Source organism: Pelodiscus sinensis, chromosome 9 (genome assembly GCF_049634645.1).
Source record: "Pelodiscus sinensis isolate JC-2024 chromosome 9, ASM4963464v1, whole genome shotgun sequence".
NCBI classification, from domain to species: domain Eukaryota; kingdom Metazoa; phylum Chordata; order Testudines; family Trionychidae; genus Pelodiscus; species Pelodiscus sinensis.
This window is the reverse complement of record NC_134719.1, coordinates 62,308,403-62,327,285: the sequence shown is the minus strand read 5'-3', so window position 1 is coordinate 62,327,285 and position 18,883 is coordinate 62,308,403. Positions and strand designations below refer to the sequence as shown.

Below are 18,883 nucleotides of genomic sequence, written 5' to 3'. Positions count from 1 at the left end.
TCCTCGCGGACTCCTCCCCCAGCGCCCTGCCGATGACGGGACACAGGCCCCGCCCCCCGCACGGAGCTATGGCGGCCGCATTCCTGTGGGCGTGGTCACATGACGTGCGGCCGCTCCTCACCGGGGCACCGGGGGGCGGGGGGATACGAACTGGCAGGAGGAGGGGGGGGAGGAATTTTCTTCCGGGGTGCGGGGCGCTCGGGGGGGGTTCGCTTCCGGCACGGCGTTCCGGCCCGTTCCCAGCCCCGGGAGGTAGGTACCTGCTCCCGCCCGGCCCCGCAGCCCCGGGTGCGGCCTGGACCCGCCCCGCCCCGCGGCGCTGTCACCCCCCGCGTCCTGCCCCGCCCGCCGGCCCTGCGAGGGGCAGCGCCCCCAGGGACCCCCCCGCGCGCTGCTCCCCTCAGCGCCTCAGGCTGCCGGCCCCGCCCCGCGGCCGCTCCCCCCGCTTCCCCCGGGGGCCGCTCCCCGCCACGTCCCCGTCCCCCTGGGGCAGCTCCCCCCGCCCCGTCCCCAGAGGACAGTCCCCCCCCCCCCCCGCGGCTGCTCCGCTCCTAGCGCACACAGCCCCGTCCTAACTCCCTCCCTCCCTTCCCTTCCCTTGAGTGTCTGCTCCGGCCCACCGAGAGAAAGTGCCCCTCGCCCCCCCCCGGGAGCTGCCCCACCATCACCCCCCACAGCACCGTCGTACCCATGGGACCTTTCCCCTAAGCGCCATCCCCCCAGGGCTGTCCCTGGAACTACAGCCATGTCCCACTGGGCTGTCCCTCCAGGAGCAGCACTTCTCTTTTCTTAGCAAAAGGCAGGACATCCCTATCCAGCAAATTCTTTAGCCACCCACCAGCCTTTGAATCCTCCTTACACAAGACCACAGAATGGAGGTTGTTACTCTCTAGACTTTTGGGGGGATTCTCCCTTGGGTGCACAGCAACAAGGCAATGCTAGCGCTTGTATGACTGCTTGTACATGCAAGGCATGGACTGCCACCTGTGTTTTCAGTCACTGTGCCCTCTAGATGTGCTCTGAGTAGGATGCTGACTACATCCCCACACAACAATTGCCGGTAGTGATGATGCTGGAACATCAGTGCAAGGTGTGAGGGAGAGAGCCTCCCACCCTTTCCCTGGGTTGAGAGTCCTCTCACCCCCTAGCCTAGTCCCTTCCATATGAGGGGCAGGATTCTGCTTCATCTTGGGGAAACCTCCCTCCCCCCATGTGTTACTTGTACAGCATAGTTATTTATACAAGTTGCAATTGTCTTGCTAACGTAAGATGCAGTCCCTTCCTTGAGGAACTTAACTTTTAAAGTGCAAGGGCAACAACAAGTAGTGGGAGGTAGAAGCCCAGTCAGTGATTACAATAAGATCCTGTGGTTGCTTCGGTTTGTGATACACACACACAGGATGGTTCTGCATTTTAACTGTTCCTTAAGAGTAAAAGCTTTTACCTTGAGTTCTCTTATTCTGATTAAACTGGAGTGGTCGGAGTAAAGGAGGGTAGATAGTGTGTGAGCACCAGAGGTGGTTAAGAAGCTGCAGGGGAGGAAAGTTGTGGGGAGATATGTGCAATGGGGGGGAGGGGGATAAAAAGCGAGGGGGATCAAGAAGATAGATGCAGCTATTACATGAGGGAATTGGCAAGTTGTGACACTTCAAGTTAACTACCGCGGTGACTACATTCAGGCTAATGGAGATAAAGGAGAGGAAGGCAATGGTGAAATAAGTTTGTAGTGAAAGGTCCTAAAGACCTGACAGAGTGGTCAGCTTTTGCAGTCCTGCCATGTGAAGTATCTCTTGCAGAGATCTCCCTCCAGGACAGAGCTGGTCCTGGAGCAGAAGTGTGTGGCTTGCTTGAGGTGGGGACGAAGAAAAAATGGTAGCATCAGGAAAGCAGAGAACAGTAACTTGAAACATGCCCAGGCTGCTGGCATCAGTGGAGTTTCAGCAGAGGCTGTTTCCAGAATTGGGCTCAAGCATTAATTTTGGAGTTGCATAGAGTGTGGAATGCTGATTTGCTGTTCAGGTGACACCGGCTGGATATGTTGGACCTGTATGCTCCTTACCACCTTGTGCTTTGGCTATTGGAAAAAAAACCCTGTCTTAATACATTCCACACTCTAGCCAAGAAGCAGTAGCTACCAGAAATATTCCGTTTGTCTCTTACTCCTGTGCAGGGAGTTTATGAAGAGACTCAGGAATGAAGTGGGCTTTAGTATCTAGACAACGTCAGACTCTGTATGATGATGTATAGATTAAAACCTTCTAATACAAGAGCCCTATTATTGCTAACTCTGAGCATTCAGAAGTCCTGGTTAGGATGCAAACCCTCTCCCCAAATATTTAAAACTGAATAAATATGGTTTTGTTACCCTTTTGGCCCTTTAAAATCGACGAGTTCAAGCTTCTCTTCAGCCATGAGCACTAGAAGCTTTTTAAAAAAAGCTCCAAAAGCTGCAATTATCATCCAGCTCTAGGAGCAGGAGGGTTTGAGACACCAAATATAAACTCAAAAAACCCACCGCGAGAGCTGGCAAGTTTTATTGCTGGAAAAAGTTGGTGAGTTACAGAGACAAGGTCCCCATTCAGTTTATAATTTGGACCAAGAATTTGTCAATTACATTTTCCAGTTCAAAAGCTATTCAGTTGACCAGTGGCAATAGTTAATACTGCCAGTCCACAAGCACTACACTTCTCCTGTTTAACTCTCAACCCCTCCAACAGAGGGTTTGCAGCTTTCTCTGTGAGTCCACCGAGCCTGCTCTTTGTGTCTAAGGGTGAAGGTCAAGTTAAGGACCTTTCACTGAAAACATACCACGCAAACTTTAGGCAAAGATTGAGATACCATAGCAGTTGAGATCTCCAGAGTGAGGCATTTTCTAATATAAGCAGAAAACTAGTGTTAAGGCCAATACCTTAAGCAGTATTTAAAAATACATCAGAAGTCTCTACAGCCTCTGGGGCACATTTGTAATATGCTCCCTGTAAGCAGTACTGGCCAAGTGATGCTTCCAAAGGCTCTTCAGGTAAAGACCTGGAGGAATGCGTGTGGGGTTTGCTGTCAGACTGGAAGGGCGTATGAAGTGGGGTACCTCTGTTCTGGGCCTACTTCTATTCAATATCCTCATCAATGATTTAGATATTGGCATAGAGAATACATTTTTGAATTGTGCAGACAGTACCAAGTTGGGAGGGGTTGCCAGGGCTTTGGAGAATAGGATTAAAATTCAAAGTTATCTGGACAAACTGGAGAAATGGTCTGAAGTAAAGAGCATGAAATTCAGTAAGTTCAAATACAGAAGACATCACTTCAGCAGGAGCAATCAGTTGCACGTGTTGAAAACGGAAAATTACTGCCTAGGAAGGAGTACTGCAGAAAAGGATCTGGGGGGTTATAGCAGATCACAAGCTAAATATGGGTCAATGTGACACTGTTGCAAAAAACAAACATACATACATTCTGGGCTGTGTTAGCAGAGCTTTGTTAACAAGACACGAGAAGTAATTCTTCCGCTCTGCTCAGTCTTGATTAGGCCATTGTGTCCAATTCTGGGCACCACATTTCAGGAAAGGCGTGGACAAACTGCAGAAAGTCCAGAGAAGTTGTTAAAGATCTAGAAAACATGAGGGAAGATTTAATAAAAAAGGGGGGGGTGTTTAGTCTGGAGACAAGATGACTGAGGTAGGACAGAACAGTTTTCAAGTACATAAAAGTTTGTTAGAAGGTGGAGAGAGAAAAATTATTCTCCTTAATCTCTGAGGTTAGTTAGGACAAGAAGCAATGGGCTTAAACTGCAGCAAAGGAGGTTTAGGTTGGACATCGGAAACATTTTCCAACTGTTACAGTGGCTGAATTCTGTAATAAATTGCCTAGCAAGACTTTGAAAGGTTTTGAAAGACTTGGGAGACAAACACCTGCCAAGGGTGATCTAGAACTTAGTCCCCTGCACTCAATGCAGGATTGATCTAGAAGGCCTTTCACAATCCCTTTCAGTCCTACAATTACATAATTCAAAGTTGGGATGGGGGGGGGGAGAGGCGGAGGGATTGTTTTTGGTTTTGCTGCAACACTACAGCTAGAAACTAATACCCGAAAATGCAAAAATTGTCTCTCAGGAGTATTGACTCCTAGGCTATGTTTACACTCGCGACTTCTTGCGCAAGAACATCTTGCACAAGGGTTCTTGTGCAAGAAGTCTTGTGCAAGAAAATGTCCACACTGCCATGTGCACGCTATGCTTTTTCGCAAGAGCTCCCATGGTAGTGTGGACGCTCTCTTGCGCAAGAAAGCTCCGACGGCCATTTGAGCCATAGGGCTTTCTTGCGCAAGAAATCCCTGCTGAGCGTCCACACTGCCCTCTTGCGCAAGAGCTCCTGCCCAAGAGGGCTTACACCTGTTAAAAAGGAGCGTAGCTCTTGCGCAAGAAGCCCTCTCTTACCACGCCGTACTGCACATTTCCTTGCGCAAGAGTGGGCGAGCAGTGTAGAGGCTCTGCGGATTCTTGCGCAAGAACGGCCGTACTTGCGCAGGAAGCCGCGAGTGTAGACATAGCCTTACAGTGTATGTTTATCTTTTGTTGATTGGGGAGGGGGTGGGGGGAAGCGTGTTAAAGGTGATTTTTCAAAGGGAAAGGAGGAAATTTGTCTGTGGACAAGATACAACCAAAAGCTCTCTCAGAAGCTTACCCAAGTCCTAAAGTATCATTTCTTCAGAGTCAATGTAAACAAAAATCTTCAAATCCCAGTGCCTCAAGGGGAAACAAACACATGTTCTGATTTTCCTCTGCCATCAGGGTTAAGGGAAATAAACTGACAGATTGTTCTTAAGATGTTCTCCCAAGAACAGCTGACTTCCCTTACCATGCCTGTAGAATACTACTGCCAACACTTCTATATCTCAGGCTGGGTTCCAATCCATTAACCCTTGCCTCCCAACCTAGGGCTGCCTGGTGCCCTAAGGTTTCCAGACCCAGATGTGTAGAATGTTGGTCTATTTAAAAATTCTAATCTGAGGATTGTATTACTTTAGCCCTTTGCACTCTGTTTTCTTGTTTGTGTTTTAAAAGACAGGAGAAAAAGGAAGAACCTTTAGATGTGTCACCGTGAAGTTACACAGTTGCTTTGGGCAACTTACAGGTTTTAATCTTATCCGCCCTGTAGATACACAAAATTTCTGTACTGTTTTGCAATTTTTCACACAGCTTTGTGGTATGACAGACAGTTATGTAGCTTCAAGCTTGGTATCACACTTTGCTGTGCATGGACAAACCTGCTTCCTTTGAACCCTGATTCCCTGATCTTGGAAAGACATACATACTTAACTTTATGTGTATGACTAGTCTCATTGATTTGTGATTTCTCAGAGTAGACGCAATCTAAAACAGGATATTCCTGGATTCCTCACTATTGTTTTGATGCCTGCTTCAGTCTGTCTAATCAGTATGTCAGATGCCATCCAAGTTGGAGTCTGTTTATGCCACAAGTGGTCTTTATTGAATCCTATTTAGTTTCATGGTCTCCATCTATAGTCTTTTTAATCATTCTTATTTGTATTTACGTTTGGCTCACTTGGAGTTTTTACCAGATAGAGCCAAGGCTCATTTTCATTGCCAACAAGATACTCAAGGGTCATAGAAATGAGTTAAGCCCCTCTGAAAAGTTCAGCCTTGTTTGTGGGAAGCAGGCTTTAGGACCCAGCGAGTCTAATGCCAGCCTGGGAAAACTCATTACAAAGGGGTCACGACTCACAACCCATTTTGTGGTCCAGACCCGCAGTTTAAGAACCACCGATCTAGACTGATTATCTAATCTGACCTCCTGCATAACCCCAGCCGGGGAATTTACCCAACATAATTCCCAGAGCAAAGCTTTTGCAAGAGCATCCAATCTCAATTTACAAATTGCCGGTGATGGAGAATCCATCATAAGCCTTGGTAAATGGTTAATTACCCTCCCTGTTAAACAAGTACACCTCGTTTCCCATCTGATTTCTCTGTCTTCAGCTCCCAGCCGTTGGATCGTGTTGTGCATTTCTCAGGTAGGCTGCAGAGCCCATTAATAGAAACGTGTTCCCAATGTAGTTATTTATACACTGTAATCAAGTCCACGGGTGGAAGGTGCTGCATGTGCAGATTATCACTGGTCCCATTAAATCCTGTTTTCCTTTCTAGCGGGGTTGTGCACCTACATCTGGGGCAGCCATGGAGAAAAGTGGGAACATTCAGCTGGAGATCCCGGACTTCAGCAACTCTGTCCTGAGCCACCTCAACCAGCTGCGCATGCAGGGCCGCCTGTGTGACATAGTGGTCAACGTGCAAGGACAGGCGTTCCGCGCTCACAAAGTGGTGCTGGCTGCGAGCTCGCCCTACTTCCGCGACCACATGTCACTGAACGAGATGAGCACGGTCTCCATTTCCGTCATCAAGAACCCCACTGTTTTTGAGCAGCTCCTTTCCTTTTGTTACACCGGGCGGATATGCCTGCAGTTGGCTGACATCATCAGTTACCTAACTGCAGCCAGCTTCCTGCAGATGCAGCACATTATAGACAAATGCACACAGATCCTGGAGGGAATTCACTTCAAAATTAATGTGGCAGAGGTTGAAGCTGAACTGAGCCAAACTCGGACAAAGCATCAAGAGAGACCCCCAGAGTCTCATCGGGTTACCCCAAATCTAAGCCGCTCTTTGAGCCCACGGCACAACACTCCAAAAGGGAGTCGTCTAGGCCAGGTCAGCACTGTGCTGGACATTCGGGAGCTGAGCCCCCCTGAGGAGTCCACCAGTCCTCAGATAATTGAGCAGAGTTCCGACGTGGAGAGCCGGGAGCCCATCTTGCGGATTAACAGAGCGGGACAGTGGTACGTTGAGACGGGCGTGGCAGACCGAGGGGGACGGAACGATGAGGATGTTAGGGTGCTCGGAGGAGTGCGCATTAAAACTGAGAACCTGGAGGAGTGGCTGGGGACGGAGAATCAGCCATCAGGAGAAGATGGAAGCAGCGCTGAGGAGGTCACAGCCATGGTAATTGACACAACAGGCCACGGATCAATGGGCCCGGAGACTTACACATTAGGGTCATCAGGAGCCAAAGTGGTTAGGCCAACCAGCAGTGAGATTGACAGGTGAGGTTCCTTTAACCCATTTACTGAGTGTGGTTGGAAGAGCAGAGTCCATGATATTTGTACCTGGCTTGACCATGTGTCTTTCCTGATCGTTTGCTACCGTTCATTTCACACGCTCTCCTTAGGCATGTGCGCTGAGAGATTTTCTTCAAAAGCATTTCTGTTACTAGTCCTCAGGTGTCTGCTGGGTGGTGAATAAGAACAGCATCTGCAGTTACAGGCTAGGTAGGATAAAATCAACCTCTTTCAGAAAGGAGCTGGTCGCCAGCTGTGACTCAGGAGGAAACTTCCTCCTGGTGGTACAGGATTATAGAATTCAGTGTGTTGGGGAGGGTGTTAAATCTTCCTCTGAAGCAGCCGCCACTGGCCACTTTGGGACAGAGAACACAGGATTGGATGAACAGCTGTTCTTTCCTGATGTGACCGTTTCTCTGGTAAGAACACAAAGCCTTGATTTATAAGAGGTGATTATATTTGTGTTGTGTCAACTCCCTATCCCTCTGCCTGCCTGACTTGTTCTGATCAAAGCAAAAGGTTCCGGCTGTGTTTGTTGTGTGCGTCTTTCTCACCCTTCCCTCTCTTCTCTCCCATCCTCCCGACTTTCCAGTCCTCTGAGAGAGCAGCTTCCTGGAAGTAGTGGATGCTCCGTCATTTAAAACAATAAAAGCTCTGTAAACTATACTGAGAGGTATCAGTCCTGGGCTTGCCCACAGGGGGAACAAACCGGCTCTGGATAGGTCTCGTTTTTAATTTCTGTGATTCTATTCATTCGTCTCCTTAGATCAGCAGGCCTTAGACACTTGGGTATTCATCGTTTTTCACCACACACAACGTTCACCACTTCTTCCCTGGAGCCATCTGCATCGCCCATGGGACATCCCTCAGCTGCATTTGCCCAGGGAGCTTGGAAGACTGGAGGTGCCTTTTGAGCAGAGCTTTCTTCTCTTGTAGTGCTTCCTAAGGCGTTGGGCTATCCCACTGCCTTTTTTTTATTTTAATAACAACCCAAAACCTGCCTGTTCCTGAATCAAGGTGATTGACACAGCTTCATATTTCAGATATTAAAACTGAAAGCACAGTCTGTCCTGGTGTTTCTTTTTCATTTGCACTGCTCTACGTTCTGTCTTCTGATGGGGAAGAGCAAGAAGAGATTCTCTGCGGCTATTCTTCTTGCCCCTTTGTATGTGTACTGACTGTACTGCACCGGTAGCCATTAAAAACTATTTCTGCTCTTCCCCCCCGCCACAGATTTAGCCCTTCTGGCAGTATGGTCACTGTAACTGAGAGGTTCCGATCGAAAAGCGAGTCTCCCGGGCGGATGGATGAGCCGAAGCAGCCCAATTCCCAGGTACACAACCTAGCACCAGGGGTTGGGTTTGCCTGTTTGGATAACCAGGGACTGATAGTGTTGGAAAGCTACAGTTACTGTATTGTGACCAAAAAGGCATGTCATGTTATATGATAGAAATACTGTATGGATCTGTGGCAACCAAAGACTTAGGCTTTTCCTTTGCTTCTTATTCGCTTGCTTTTTAAGTGCTTGGGTTTTATAAGTGGTGTAAGAGGTAATTCGCACTTTGGTTAAAAGAACAAGAAGACTCCTGCTAACCATGTTTACACAAACTCCTGGTGGTGCTGCCATGGGTGCAGCTGTGTTGATGGTAGCTCTGGAAGGAATTTTTTTCCCTAAAAATGCCCTCGGATTGCTAGAGTCATAGAAGATAAAAGCTGGCTGCTGGCTCACAGCTAACTTGAATAGTTCAGGCATTAGGAGTTTGTGCAGATGGTTGTGGATTCTGTCTTCATTGATGCTCTGGAGAGGGTGGCAAAAGTGCACCTTTTAAGTCATTTAAAATATGTCTTTGAGGGATAGAGGGATACATGGAAAAAGATTTTGCAAAGCTGTCAAAAAGCAGCCATATTAAAGGCTCTTACTCTTTGAATGTAAGTACTTTGTGTATTAAATGCTTAGTACACGCTTTGCTTGTCAGCAGTCCATAAACCTGGAAACTATGAGGCTTTTGTGTGGTTGTTGTTATAATGGGGGACTAATGGGACACATCTACAGAACCAGGACCACAGCTTCAAAAACTTTGTGTCTGCTACTGGAGCCAGAGGAAGAGATTTCAGCATTTGGCACTTAATATATTGGTGCCAAGAGAGGATTTAAGTGTTTCTTATTGTCCTTCTCGCTGACTGTCTTCCTTTTTCTGTCTTTCTGGCCCAGGTGGAGGAGTCAGCCATGATCGGAGTGAGTGGTTATGTTGAGTATCTCCGTGAACAGGAAGTGTCTGAGCGGTGGTTCCGGTACAACCCACGGCTCACCTGCATCTACTGCGCCAAATCCTTCAACCAGAAAGGCAGTCTGGACCGGCACATGCGTCTCCACATGGGCATCACGCCCTTTGTCTGCCGCATGTGCGGTAAAAAGTACACCCGCAAGGATCAGCTGGAGTATCACATCCGCAAGCACACAGGCAACAAGCCCTTTCACTGCCATGTCTGCGGCAAGAGCTTCCCTTTCCAGGCCATCCTCAACCAGCACTTTCGCAAAAACCACCCTGGCTGTGTGCCTCTGGAGGGGCCGCACAGCATTTCCCCCGAGACCACCGTCACCTCCAGAGGGCAGGCTGAGGAAGAGTCTCCCCCGCAGGAGGAAGTTGTTGCGGCCGGGGAGACGGCACAGGGATCTGTGTCCACCACTGGGCCAGATTGAAACGGGCTGTGGGGGAGGACCCTATTCCCGTTTGGCTGTAGGCAGTCAGCACCGAGACGGCAGGCTGGTACTGTCATCAGCACAAGGCCACCACCGGACAGGATGTTGCCAAAACAGAAGAATAACACAAACAAAGTGCTAAAAGCTTTTCCCCGTTTCCTCATCTCCTTGGGAAAACAAACACAAAACAACTGGGTCATTCGACTTCGGATTCAGGGATCGACGGGATTTTTTAAAATGTTTTTAATATATTCAGCAGCGAGCCAGGAGAAGCAGCCGTTTTATTTCTTGACAACATTTTGGCTCAGCACCTCGGTCTCTGTGATGGTGTTGGCTGTAATGGCCCCGATTCAGTGCGTGCAGTGCACAGGTGTCTGTCTTCGAAACAGCTGCTGGTCCGTCACATGGGATAGCAGGGGCAAGGAACACGTTACCCTTCTCTTTTCCCAGGTAGTTGTCCTGTTAAAGAAATATCAGTCTCCTGGATCTTCCCCTGCCTTAGTGTATTTATCCCTGTCTTACTTTGGTGTGTGTCGTTCAAAATTTTAATTAAACCGTTAACGTGAGGGCTTTCTGCTTGCCCTTTCCAGGCGTGTGGCATCCTGCCCGCTTGTTAAAAGCGGGCAGCAGCCTTTGAATAGTATTCTAGAGGTCAGCAAAATCTGAAGCGTTTAGGCTACTGAAAGTGAAATTAACAGCTGTGAGGTTTGCATTAGACTCTACTACACTTTTTAGGGAGGGGGTTTGGGACAGGGAAGGCTTACTGGTGGTAGTATTAATAGCACAGAGCATTCCAGCTTCCTGACCCGTTTCTGCACACTGCAGTGTTTCACATGTTGCCAAGAGTTAGGAAGGGGTTTCTTGTCTGAATGAATTGACAAGTGAGAGGCTGACTACCAAAGTCATCTTTGGCTTCCCCTGCACTTGGTCTTACATAAGAGCAATACTGTCTATCGAAACAGTCCAATCCCAGTGAAATTGTCATGGGCTGTTGTTTTTAACTATGTCTCCGTGTACTACTTTGATAAGTTTATATAAATCAAATGCAAAAAAACCCAACATTAACTCCTCAGAATGGTTCAGGAAATTCAAAGTTGCTGTTCCTACAGTAATTGCAACTCCGTCCCTTGCACATATTATATTCCTCATAGCTCTAATAAGTGTAGCAAGCCCAGAGAGACATGCCTGCAGCACGTCTCAGAGGTGTTTGCTCATGCGCTTGTGGTTTTTATAAATAAAAATATAGTATCGATGCAAATTCAAAAGAGCAACAGTTTTGATGCCCCTTTTTAAAAGTCTTTAAAAATATGCAATAGTTTGAGAGTTTGCTTTGGCTTTGGTGCTGGGTTTTTGTGTAGGTGCAAATAGGGATGAACTTCTGGTCTTACTCTGGTTGGAGATTAGAATTAGGAGAGTCTGCGTGTCTGAAGGAACCCTGCCTTCAGAGGGAACGCAGAGAGGATGAACGCTGGGTTTGTGAGAGGAGCAAGGGGGCGTTTGAAAAACAGTGTAAACATGAGCACAGATTTGGCAGACAGGAGACCTCAGTGTTATTCCTTGCCCTTCTAGTGACTTTGCGTACAGCGATATAGCAAAAAAAAAAAGACCTGTGGCAGTAATATCGGAGCTTCGTCAGCTGACCCAGACTCTGAGACTTGTTGCCACAGGATTTTGTGTGTTGCTTTGTTGATGTACCTGACAGTGAAATCTTGGCCAAACCAAACCTTCCCATGCCAGTTTCCCTGTCTGTAAAATGGGGATAATAATACTTCCCTACCTCACAATGGGCTTGAATGGAAGAACTCTAGAAGGGCAAAGTATTATTATCCATTCTCCTTCTGTGTACTCAAAGGGTCACACTGCCTCTTTCCCAGATAGCTCCGGCGGTGGTAGCTCTGTGCGTGCAGTGTAGGGGAGAGGAATTGGAATGAGCAGTTTGAATCCGGTGGTGCCACCATAGAATGCAATCAGGATGCTGTCTCTCAGGAAAGCTTTGGGGATGTTCTGAGGTAGGATAGTTGCAAAGTACAGAGCTGTTAATTACAGTTGGGATTGGTCCTGCCTTGGGCAGGGGGCTGGACTTGATGACCTCCTGAGGTCTCTTCCAGCTCTATGATTCTATAATAGTAGAACCTCAGTTATAAATTGGTCAGCCAAAACCAGAAGTATGCAATCAGGCAGCCACAAAGACAAAGGAAAAAGGAAAAAAAAAGGAGAAGGAAATACATACTGTGTAAAACGTAAACTACTAAAATAACAAAGGGAAAAGCAGCACTTTCCTTCTGCTTAGTAAAGTTTCAAAGTTCTAGTAAGTAAATGTTCAGCTGTAAACTTCAGAAGGAGCAGCCATAATGTTTTGTTCAGCACTGCGAACATTGAGTTACAAACAGCCTCCTTTCCTGAGATGTTCATAGCACTGAGGTTCTACTGCATTTAAAATGCAGAGGCTGATAATGTACGGGCCTGTCAAGTGGCAGCCTAAGACTGTGAGCTAGTGAAGGTCAAACAAAGTATGACCGGAAACCTTACGAGTGTTTGAAAGTGGTCACAAAAGAAAGGAGAGAGGTGGTTAGTAGTGTGGATTTCTCCAAAATCACAGCAGGAGGGGAAGTGGGAATCCACAGAATATGCTGCTTTAGTCATAGCTTTTGAACTTACCAAAAAAACCTACTAGAGAGCATCAGAAAATACTTGTAGTTACCTGCACAATTGTGTTTAAAATAGAACTTTTAAAATACTACCAACTGTAAAACATAAAATTATTTATATACATACAATATATATATTATATATATAGTGGGAAAGTTTCCCTACTGAGCTTGCTGTGAAGAGAAGAGTGAAGATGAGGTAACTGCTATATAAGCAAAATTTCTCCGAAGCTAATAGCAACAGATCCATCGGGATTAAGCAATGAAGGCCTGAGATGAAATAGTGAATGCCTTGTTCGTATGGCATGGGTGTGAGTTTCCTGAACAGGTTTTTACTGTATTGATACTGTGAACAGAGAAGATCCCAGTAATCGAGGATCATATCAGCACTTCCTTGCTTATTGATTCACTCCTTAATTGGCCTGGCAAGAGCCATGAAATTGTTTATTAGCCGAGGCTAGTCTCAGAAATAAACAATAATAAAGCTTGTGAATTTTTGTGTGTGTGCAGTACTTGCCGTTGTACAAACAACCATTTCTGATTGCATGTGAAAGAGCCAGTATTCTTGTCCAGGCCTTGTTGAGGTGAAGTTTATAGCTTGTAGCTAGGGCAAGTGTAAAGTATGGGAGTGGAGATCATTAGTACACTTCCTGTACATTTACTGAATGAGTATGTGCGGATATTTGTGTGTGCGTGGAGCTCCTGGTGTCTCTTGTGCTTTCTGTAACAATGCTGAAAGCTATCTGCACTAGCAATTTGAGAACCAGGTTGGAAAGGGCAGTTTCTGAAATTATCCATCCCTAGTGGTGCAGTTTTCTAGTGCAAACAAAGCCAGAATGGGAAATACAGGCAGTCCCCGGGTTACGTACAAGATAGGGACTGTAGGTTTGTTCTTAAGTTGAATTTGTATGTAAGTCGGAACTGGTACATATTGTAGGGGAAACTCTAGCCAAACATTTCTCCAGAGCTCAGTTTTATTCTCCCACACCTCACTTCCCTCAGTCCTTTATTCTCAAGCTGAGGTGTCTGCTGAGAAAAGCCGCTCCGTGTCTCCCTGGTCTGCTGGGGGGGAGGTGGGGAGGAGCGCTAGCTTCGCGTCTCTCTGGTCTGCTGGGGGGAAGCAGCAAGTGCGGGGTTGCCTCACCCCGTTTGTAAGTAGGGATCCGATGTAAGTCGGATCCATGTAACCCACTGCTTGTAACAGAAATGACTGGTGTCTTCCCTACAGAAGAAAAAGGAATGCTCATTTTTTAGCAAGGGTGCTGCTGCTTTTAGCAGCTTTTCATGGCATGGTGATAAAAACCTTAGGGTGGCACACATGGGGATTTTACTTCTATTGCAGCTCCACTGATGTTGGGGGGAAAAGATAAATATTTTTCTAGTATTGACATATCTTGGATTGGCTGGGGATCTGACTTGGCATTTCGCTGTGTAACTGCAGCTTTTCACCTTTGCCAAACTGTGATTTCAACTGTGATTTAAAGGGAGCTGTGTAGAGAAGAGCTCTGTTGTGTATTAATACTTCTGTAATTAACATTTCTGTGCAAACTTTAGAACCAGGGCTTAAAAGCCCACTTGCTTACATGCTCCAGGCAAAAGAGGAACATATGGATCATCGATTTCTGCAGAATATCGTTTTTCTGAAGTGAGAGGAAAAAATTCGTATTCTCAACAGCAAAGATAACCTTCCAAATATGAACTGATGTAGGCATCTCCCTGAGTCTGCAGTAAGCTCTGGTCCCTTCACAGCTGGCCATAGCTTTGCCAAGTAGCAGCAGAGTGAAATTAATGCTACTCTGAACAGTTTCATTGCTGCTGCTGGGTTTTCCATGAATAGCTGGGGGGGGGGGGGGGGGGGGGGGGGGGGAATTGTGTCAGTACTGTGCTGCTGCTTTTCAGGAAAGCTGAAATGCCTCCTGGCAAGGAGAGGAATGGCAAACTCTCAACTACATTCTTGCAGCAGCCTTGAGACTCTGGAGTTACAGGAGGGGAAAAGAAAGCTGCTTCTCTTTTCCCACAGCCAGCTGGAGAAGGGTGGACGATACACATATTTGTATTTCTAGACAGGCTGATGTACAAGTTGGAGTCTCCTAATAGGATCCGGAGATAGCAACCTGATAAGAATCCAAGCAATCGACAGGGTGAGGGAGGTGGGGAAACCCCTACTTACTTTCGTATCAGTCTCTGGGCTTCTCATCGGGTTATTGCTGGTGGAGTTTCTTCATGGGCACCCACTGATCATCTTTCACACTCTGGTCAGTTCGGTTAGTCCTCAGGCAAGTCAGGTTGTTCGTAAAATTTTCTAGCAACCTTCTATAGAATTCATCTGTCAAAGGCCTGGATAACGAAATAGAAATGGAATAAGGATAATTTCACTTGTAGATCACGGGTTTAAATCTCGCTGGGCTGTGTAGTGACTAAACTTTGTTTTCCTCTGGCAGCTGATCAGTGCAGGAAATATGTTTGGAACTAATTGGCAGCGTTGTGGAAAGTCTTAACAGAGAGACTGTAGATTGAATGAGCCCAGAACCAGGAAACATGCAGCCTCACATATGGTCCTTCCAGACCAGAGTGGAAACAAATCAATAGGACAAGTGCAAGTAAACCAGAAGAACACATCCTTGCACTTGTGTGGAATCCCTTTGACTTAAATATAGATCTGTTTGAAGGATTTGGGGCCTTAACTGTTACATGCTACTGCATAAGCTGATGAACAAATGAAAAATGATCTGGAAGATGCAGTTTACTTAGCAGAAATTAGCCCGTAAAATGGATATGTTGAGTCACGCATTTTAATTAGCAGCAAAAATTAGCACCCAGAAAACCTAAGTAGTTAAATTTTATAAAAATCTGCTGGTTTGCACACAGTGGTGCCTGACTAATTTAGAGTGCAATTAGAGCAGGCAGATGATTTCCATTTTCAGGGCTGCTAACTGCTTTGCTTGCTCTTTTGGAAATATTTTGAGGGTAGCAGAGAAATGCTGCTTCTTGGAACATCAAATTGTTTTCTGGTTTTAGTTTGGGGTTTTGGTGTAATTCAAGTTTGTCAGAGAAGAATATTACCCTTAATTCTCTCTTTCATGAGATGACGATCTAGTGACTGATGCTTGGGATCTGAAATCAGAAAATCTGTGCTCTTTGAACAACTCTACTGTGTGTCGCTGGACAAGTTTCCCTTGATTGAAATGGAGATAATGGTTTTCAGTGGAGTGCAATATATGTTGTGAGGCACAGTTCACTGATAGTTGTAAAGCACTTTAAGATCCTCGAGGGAAGGCTGTGGAGCTAGCAGAAAATGTTCCTTATGTAAGCCATTGTCATTCAAGGGAAATTTTTATATAAAAATATATATTTGTAACCAAATGGAAGCTAGTACTATGCAAACACTACAGGCTGTGGTTTGAAAGCAGTCCGTGCCGGGCGTTTTAGGGCTGTTTGGGGAGTAGAATACCTTGGCTTTTAAACAGGCATTTTGGCCAGAAGAGTCCTCCCTTGTCTAGTTACCTTGGCGCATTGTTGCATGTGAATGAGCAGTGAAGTGCACCCTAAAAGGGCCATCTTTGAAAATGTAGCTTTCTGGTAAACGTAATGGGAAATAGAGAGCCTGGAGTTTGGGAAAGTGGAGCTGAAGTATTTGGGTTGCTAGCTACTAAAGCACAGAAGGGTCTAGAGCAGAAGTTCCCAAACTGTGGGGCATTCCCAAGGGAGGGGCCTCACAAGAACATGATGGGGCCATGTCGAGGTGAGGGGATTCAGACCACCCAGATTCCCTGTGAGTACTGAACCCTTTCCCTGATCAAACCTCTCTCCACAGTTACGGAGGGGCGAGCCTGAGACATGAATCTATGAAGATGGGCTCCACAAGAACATTTGGGAACCTCTGATCTAAAGAACAAGGCTGTGACATTTGCATGGTTGAGTGAGAGTCTGACTGGAAATGCAGGTCTTCCACACCGAGGGTTGAGTTGGCTTCTCAAGAATCTTCTTATCCCTGAATATTACTGAGGGCGAGTGGCTGGGATCCATTGTGTTAGTGTCATGGGGCTGAATCTAGGCCTATTGAAGTCACTGAAATCTCGACATTGACAGGACCAGAATTTGGCCAGTTGAGAGCAAAGAGTCTGTTGTGGTTTGTGCCATTTCTCCACGTCAGGTCAGAGCTTTGCTTCTGGTGTGACTCTTCCGCCTTAACTTCTAAGGTGAACTCAGAGTATCTCTAGCCAGACTCTTCATTGCTCTGTTTCGCTTCCTCTTCCCCAGGGATTGCGAGGTTTCTTGTTGTGTTCTCCTCCTCCAAACTGTGAAGAAATTAGTACTGTCTCTTTTCATTTGCTTTTGTTTATAAAAGTCAGCCAGTCTGCAACTCATCTGTGTAAGTTTCACTATCCAGAGCTTTGGTATCTGGTATGCCCCAGGAATGGTTGCAATAGATCATATATGTTATGATACTGTGGTGGGGAGAAATTAAGCCGTCAGTAAAGAAAACAGAATTTTGCTTATTCCAGCTATCAGTAGGAATGTATAAACTTTGCAATATTAAACCACCCCACAACATTCTACAGGCAGTCCTCGGGTTACGTACAAGATAGGGACTGTAGGTTTGTTCTTAAATTGAATTTGTATGTAAGTCGGAACTGGTACATATTGTAGGGGAAACTCTAGCCAAACATTTCTCCAGAGCTCAGTTTTATTCTCCCACACCTCACTTCCCTCAGTCCTTTATTCTCAAGCTGAGGTGTCTGCTGAGAAAAGCTGCTCCGTGTCTCCCTGGCCTGCTGGGGGAGGGGGGGGGCGCTAGCTTCGCGTCTTCCTGGTCTGCTGGGGGGAAGCTAGTGCGGGGTTGCCTCGGATCCATGTAACCCGGGGACTGCCTGTACTTTAAAATCAACTTTAGTCTGGTCACAAATTATAGATTGCTATATGACACCTCTTGATAGCGGAAGGGCAGTTGGAGGGGATGTCTCTGAGCAGTTCTTAGAACTCTTATTTACATCCATCACTTTGACTTGGGAACCAGCATTGGTGAATCTCTTAAGAATTTTAACCTTGAAATCTTTGCGACTGGGTGAGGAGAATGGATTGAGGGTTAGAACAAGAGATTTCTAAATTATATTTTCTCTTCCAAACTAGTGAAATATTTCTGTTTTTGGAGACACAAGCTTTCTCCTTTTGGCTCTCGTTACCGACTTCTCTAGTACAGGGCAGGGCAATCTAGGCTAGAGAGTGGCCTCCTTCATCTCAGGGGGCCACAAAATTGTTGTAACCAAGACAGTCTCCTGGGATAAGGCAGATTTGCAGAAAGCGCTTGCGTCCCTAGAATTTGTGAGATGTGCCAATTGAACCGTAGCAGCACTTTGATTGGATGCCGAGGGAGCACATGGCTCTTACTGGGGATGTAAAATCCCGTGTAATTGGTTGACCGGTTAAACATAGTGCTGACGCTACATTTAACTGATTAAAGAGGCTTGGGGGGGTTTGCTCAAGCAGGGCTGGAGCAGCCCCCTGGCCTGCCGGGGTTGGGCTAGAGTAGCCCCACCATAGGAAGGGGTGCTCCAGCCCGGCTCTCCCAGCCCCCTGCAGGGCCTGGCGCAAATGTTCCTGCTGGACCCTGCGTGGGGGCTGCTGGTGGAACTGGAGCAGTTCTCTGCCTGAGTCTGGGCCACGGGCTGGGGGCTGTTCCTGGGTACTGGTTAGCTGGTTAACCATTATCCAGCAAGCCTCGCCCATTCAGGGTGATGCTTATTGGATAACGCTTAACCGGTTACCCGTTAACATCCTTAGCTCTCACAATGTTGTGTGCCATCAGCGCCCACCTCACCTCATGTGCCCTTGTTTTAAGTGATAGAAATGTAGCCGTGTTAGTCTGGGGTAGCTGAAGCAAAATGCAGGACAATGTAGCACTTTAAAGACTAACAAGATGGTTTATTAGATGATGGGCTTTTGTGGGCCAGACCCACTTCCTCAGATCAAATATTCCTCTATTTGATCTGAGGAAGTGGGTCTGGCCCACGAAAGCTCATCATCTAATAAACCGTCTTGTTAGTCTTTAAAGTGCTACATTGTCCTGCATTTTGCTTGTTTTAAGTGTGTGTCACTTCTGTAATACTGGCAGGAAAAAACCTACGTGGACGAAAACCAGCACAATCTGGCAAGCCCGTGCATGGGAAATGGTAAACAAACTGTCTTGTGGGTCACACCTAGTGCTGCAGTGGGCCACAGCTCACCCATCACTGCTCCACCTTCCCAAGCGTCTCAGAGTTTTTCAAAGGGTGCATTGTACAGTTAGTGTCTACTTAGACGGGACAGGCTACCCCATTACAGTTCACATCCCTAGCAGCTGCTGGTCCCTAAGGAGAGTTTTGCCGCCACTTCAGAAGAGGCATGTATCTTACTGTGGTGGCTG

The 18,883-nt window shown here is 46.7% G+C and overlaps 1 protein-coding gene across 1 annotated transcript; it reads left to right on the top strand.

Annotated features, from left to right (window-relative positions):
• The first annotated feature begins 111 nt into the window (after positions 1-111).
• ZBTB37 (zinc finger and BTB domain containing 37) lies at positions 112-18,409 on the top strand. The gene is made up of 4 exons (XM_075936949.1): positions 112-252; positions 6,164-7,116; positions 8,365-8,464; positions 9,344-18,409. Exons 2-4 carry the CDS (start codon positions 6,194-6,196, stop codon positions 9,830-9,832), a joined length of 1,512 nt encoding a protein of 503 aa, XP_075793064.1. The 5' UTR covers positions 112-252; positions 6,164-6,193; the 3' UTR covers positions 9,833-18,409.
• The last annotated feature ends 474 nt before the right edge of the window (positions 18,410-18,883 follow it).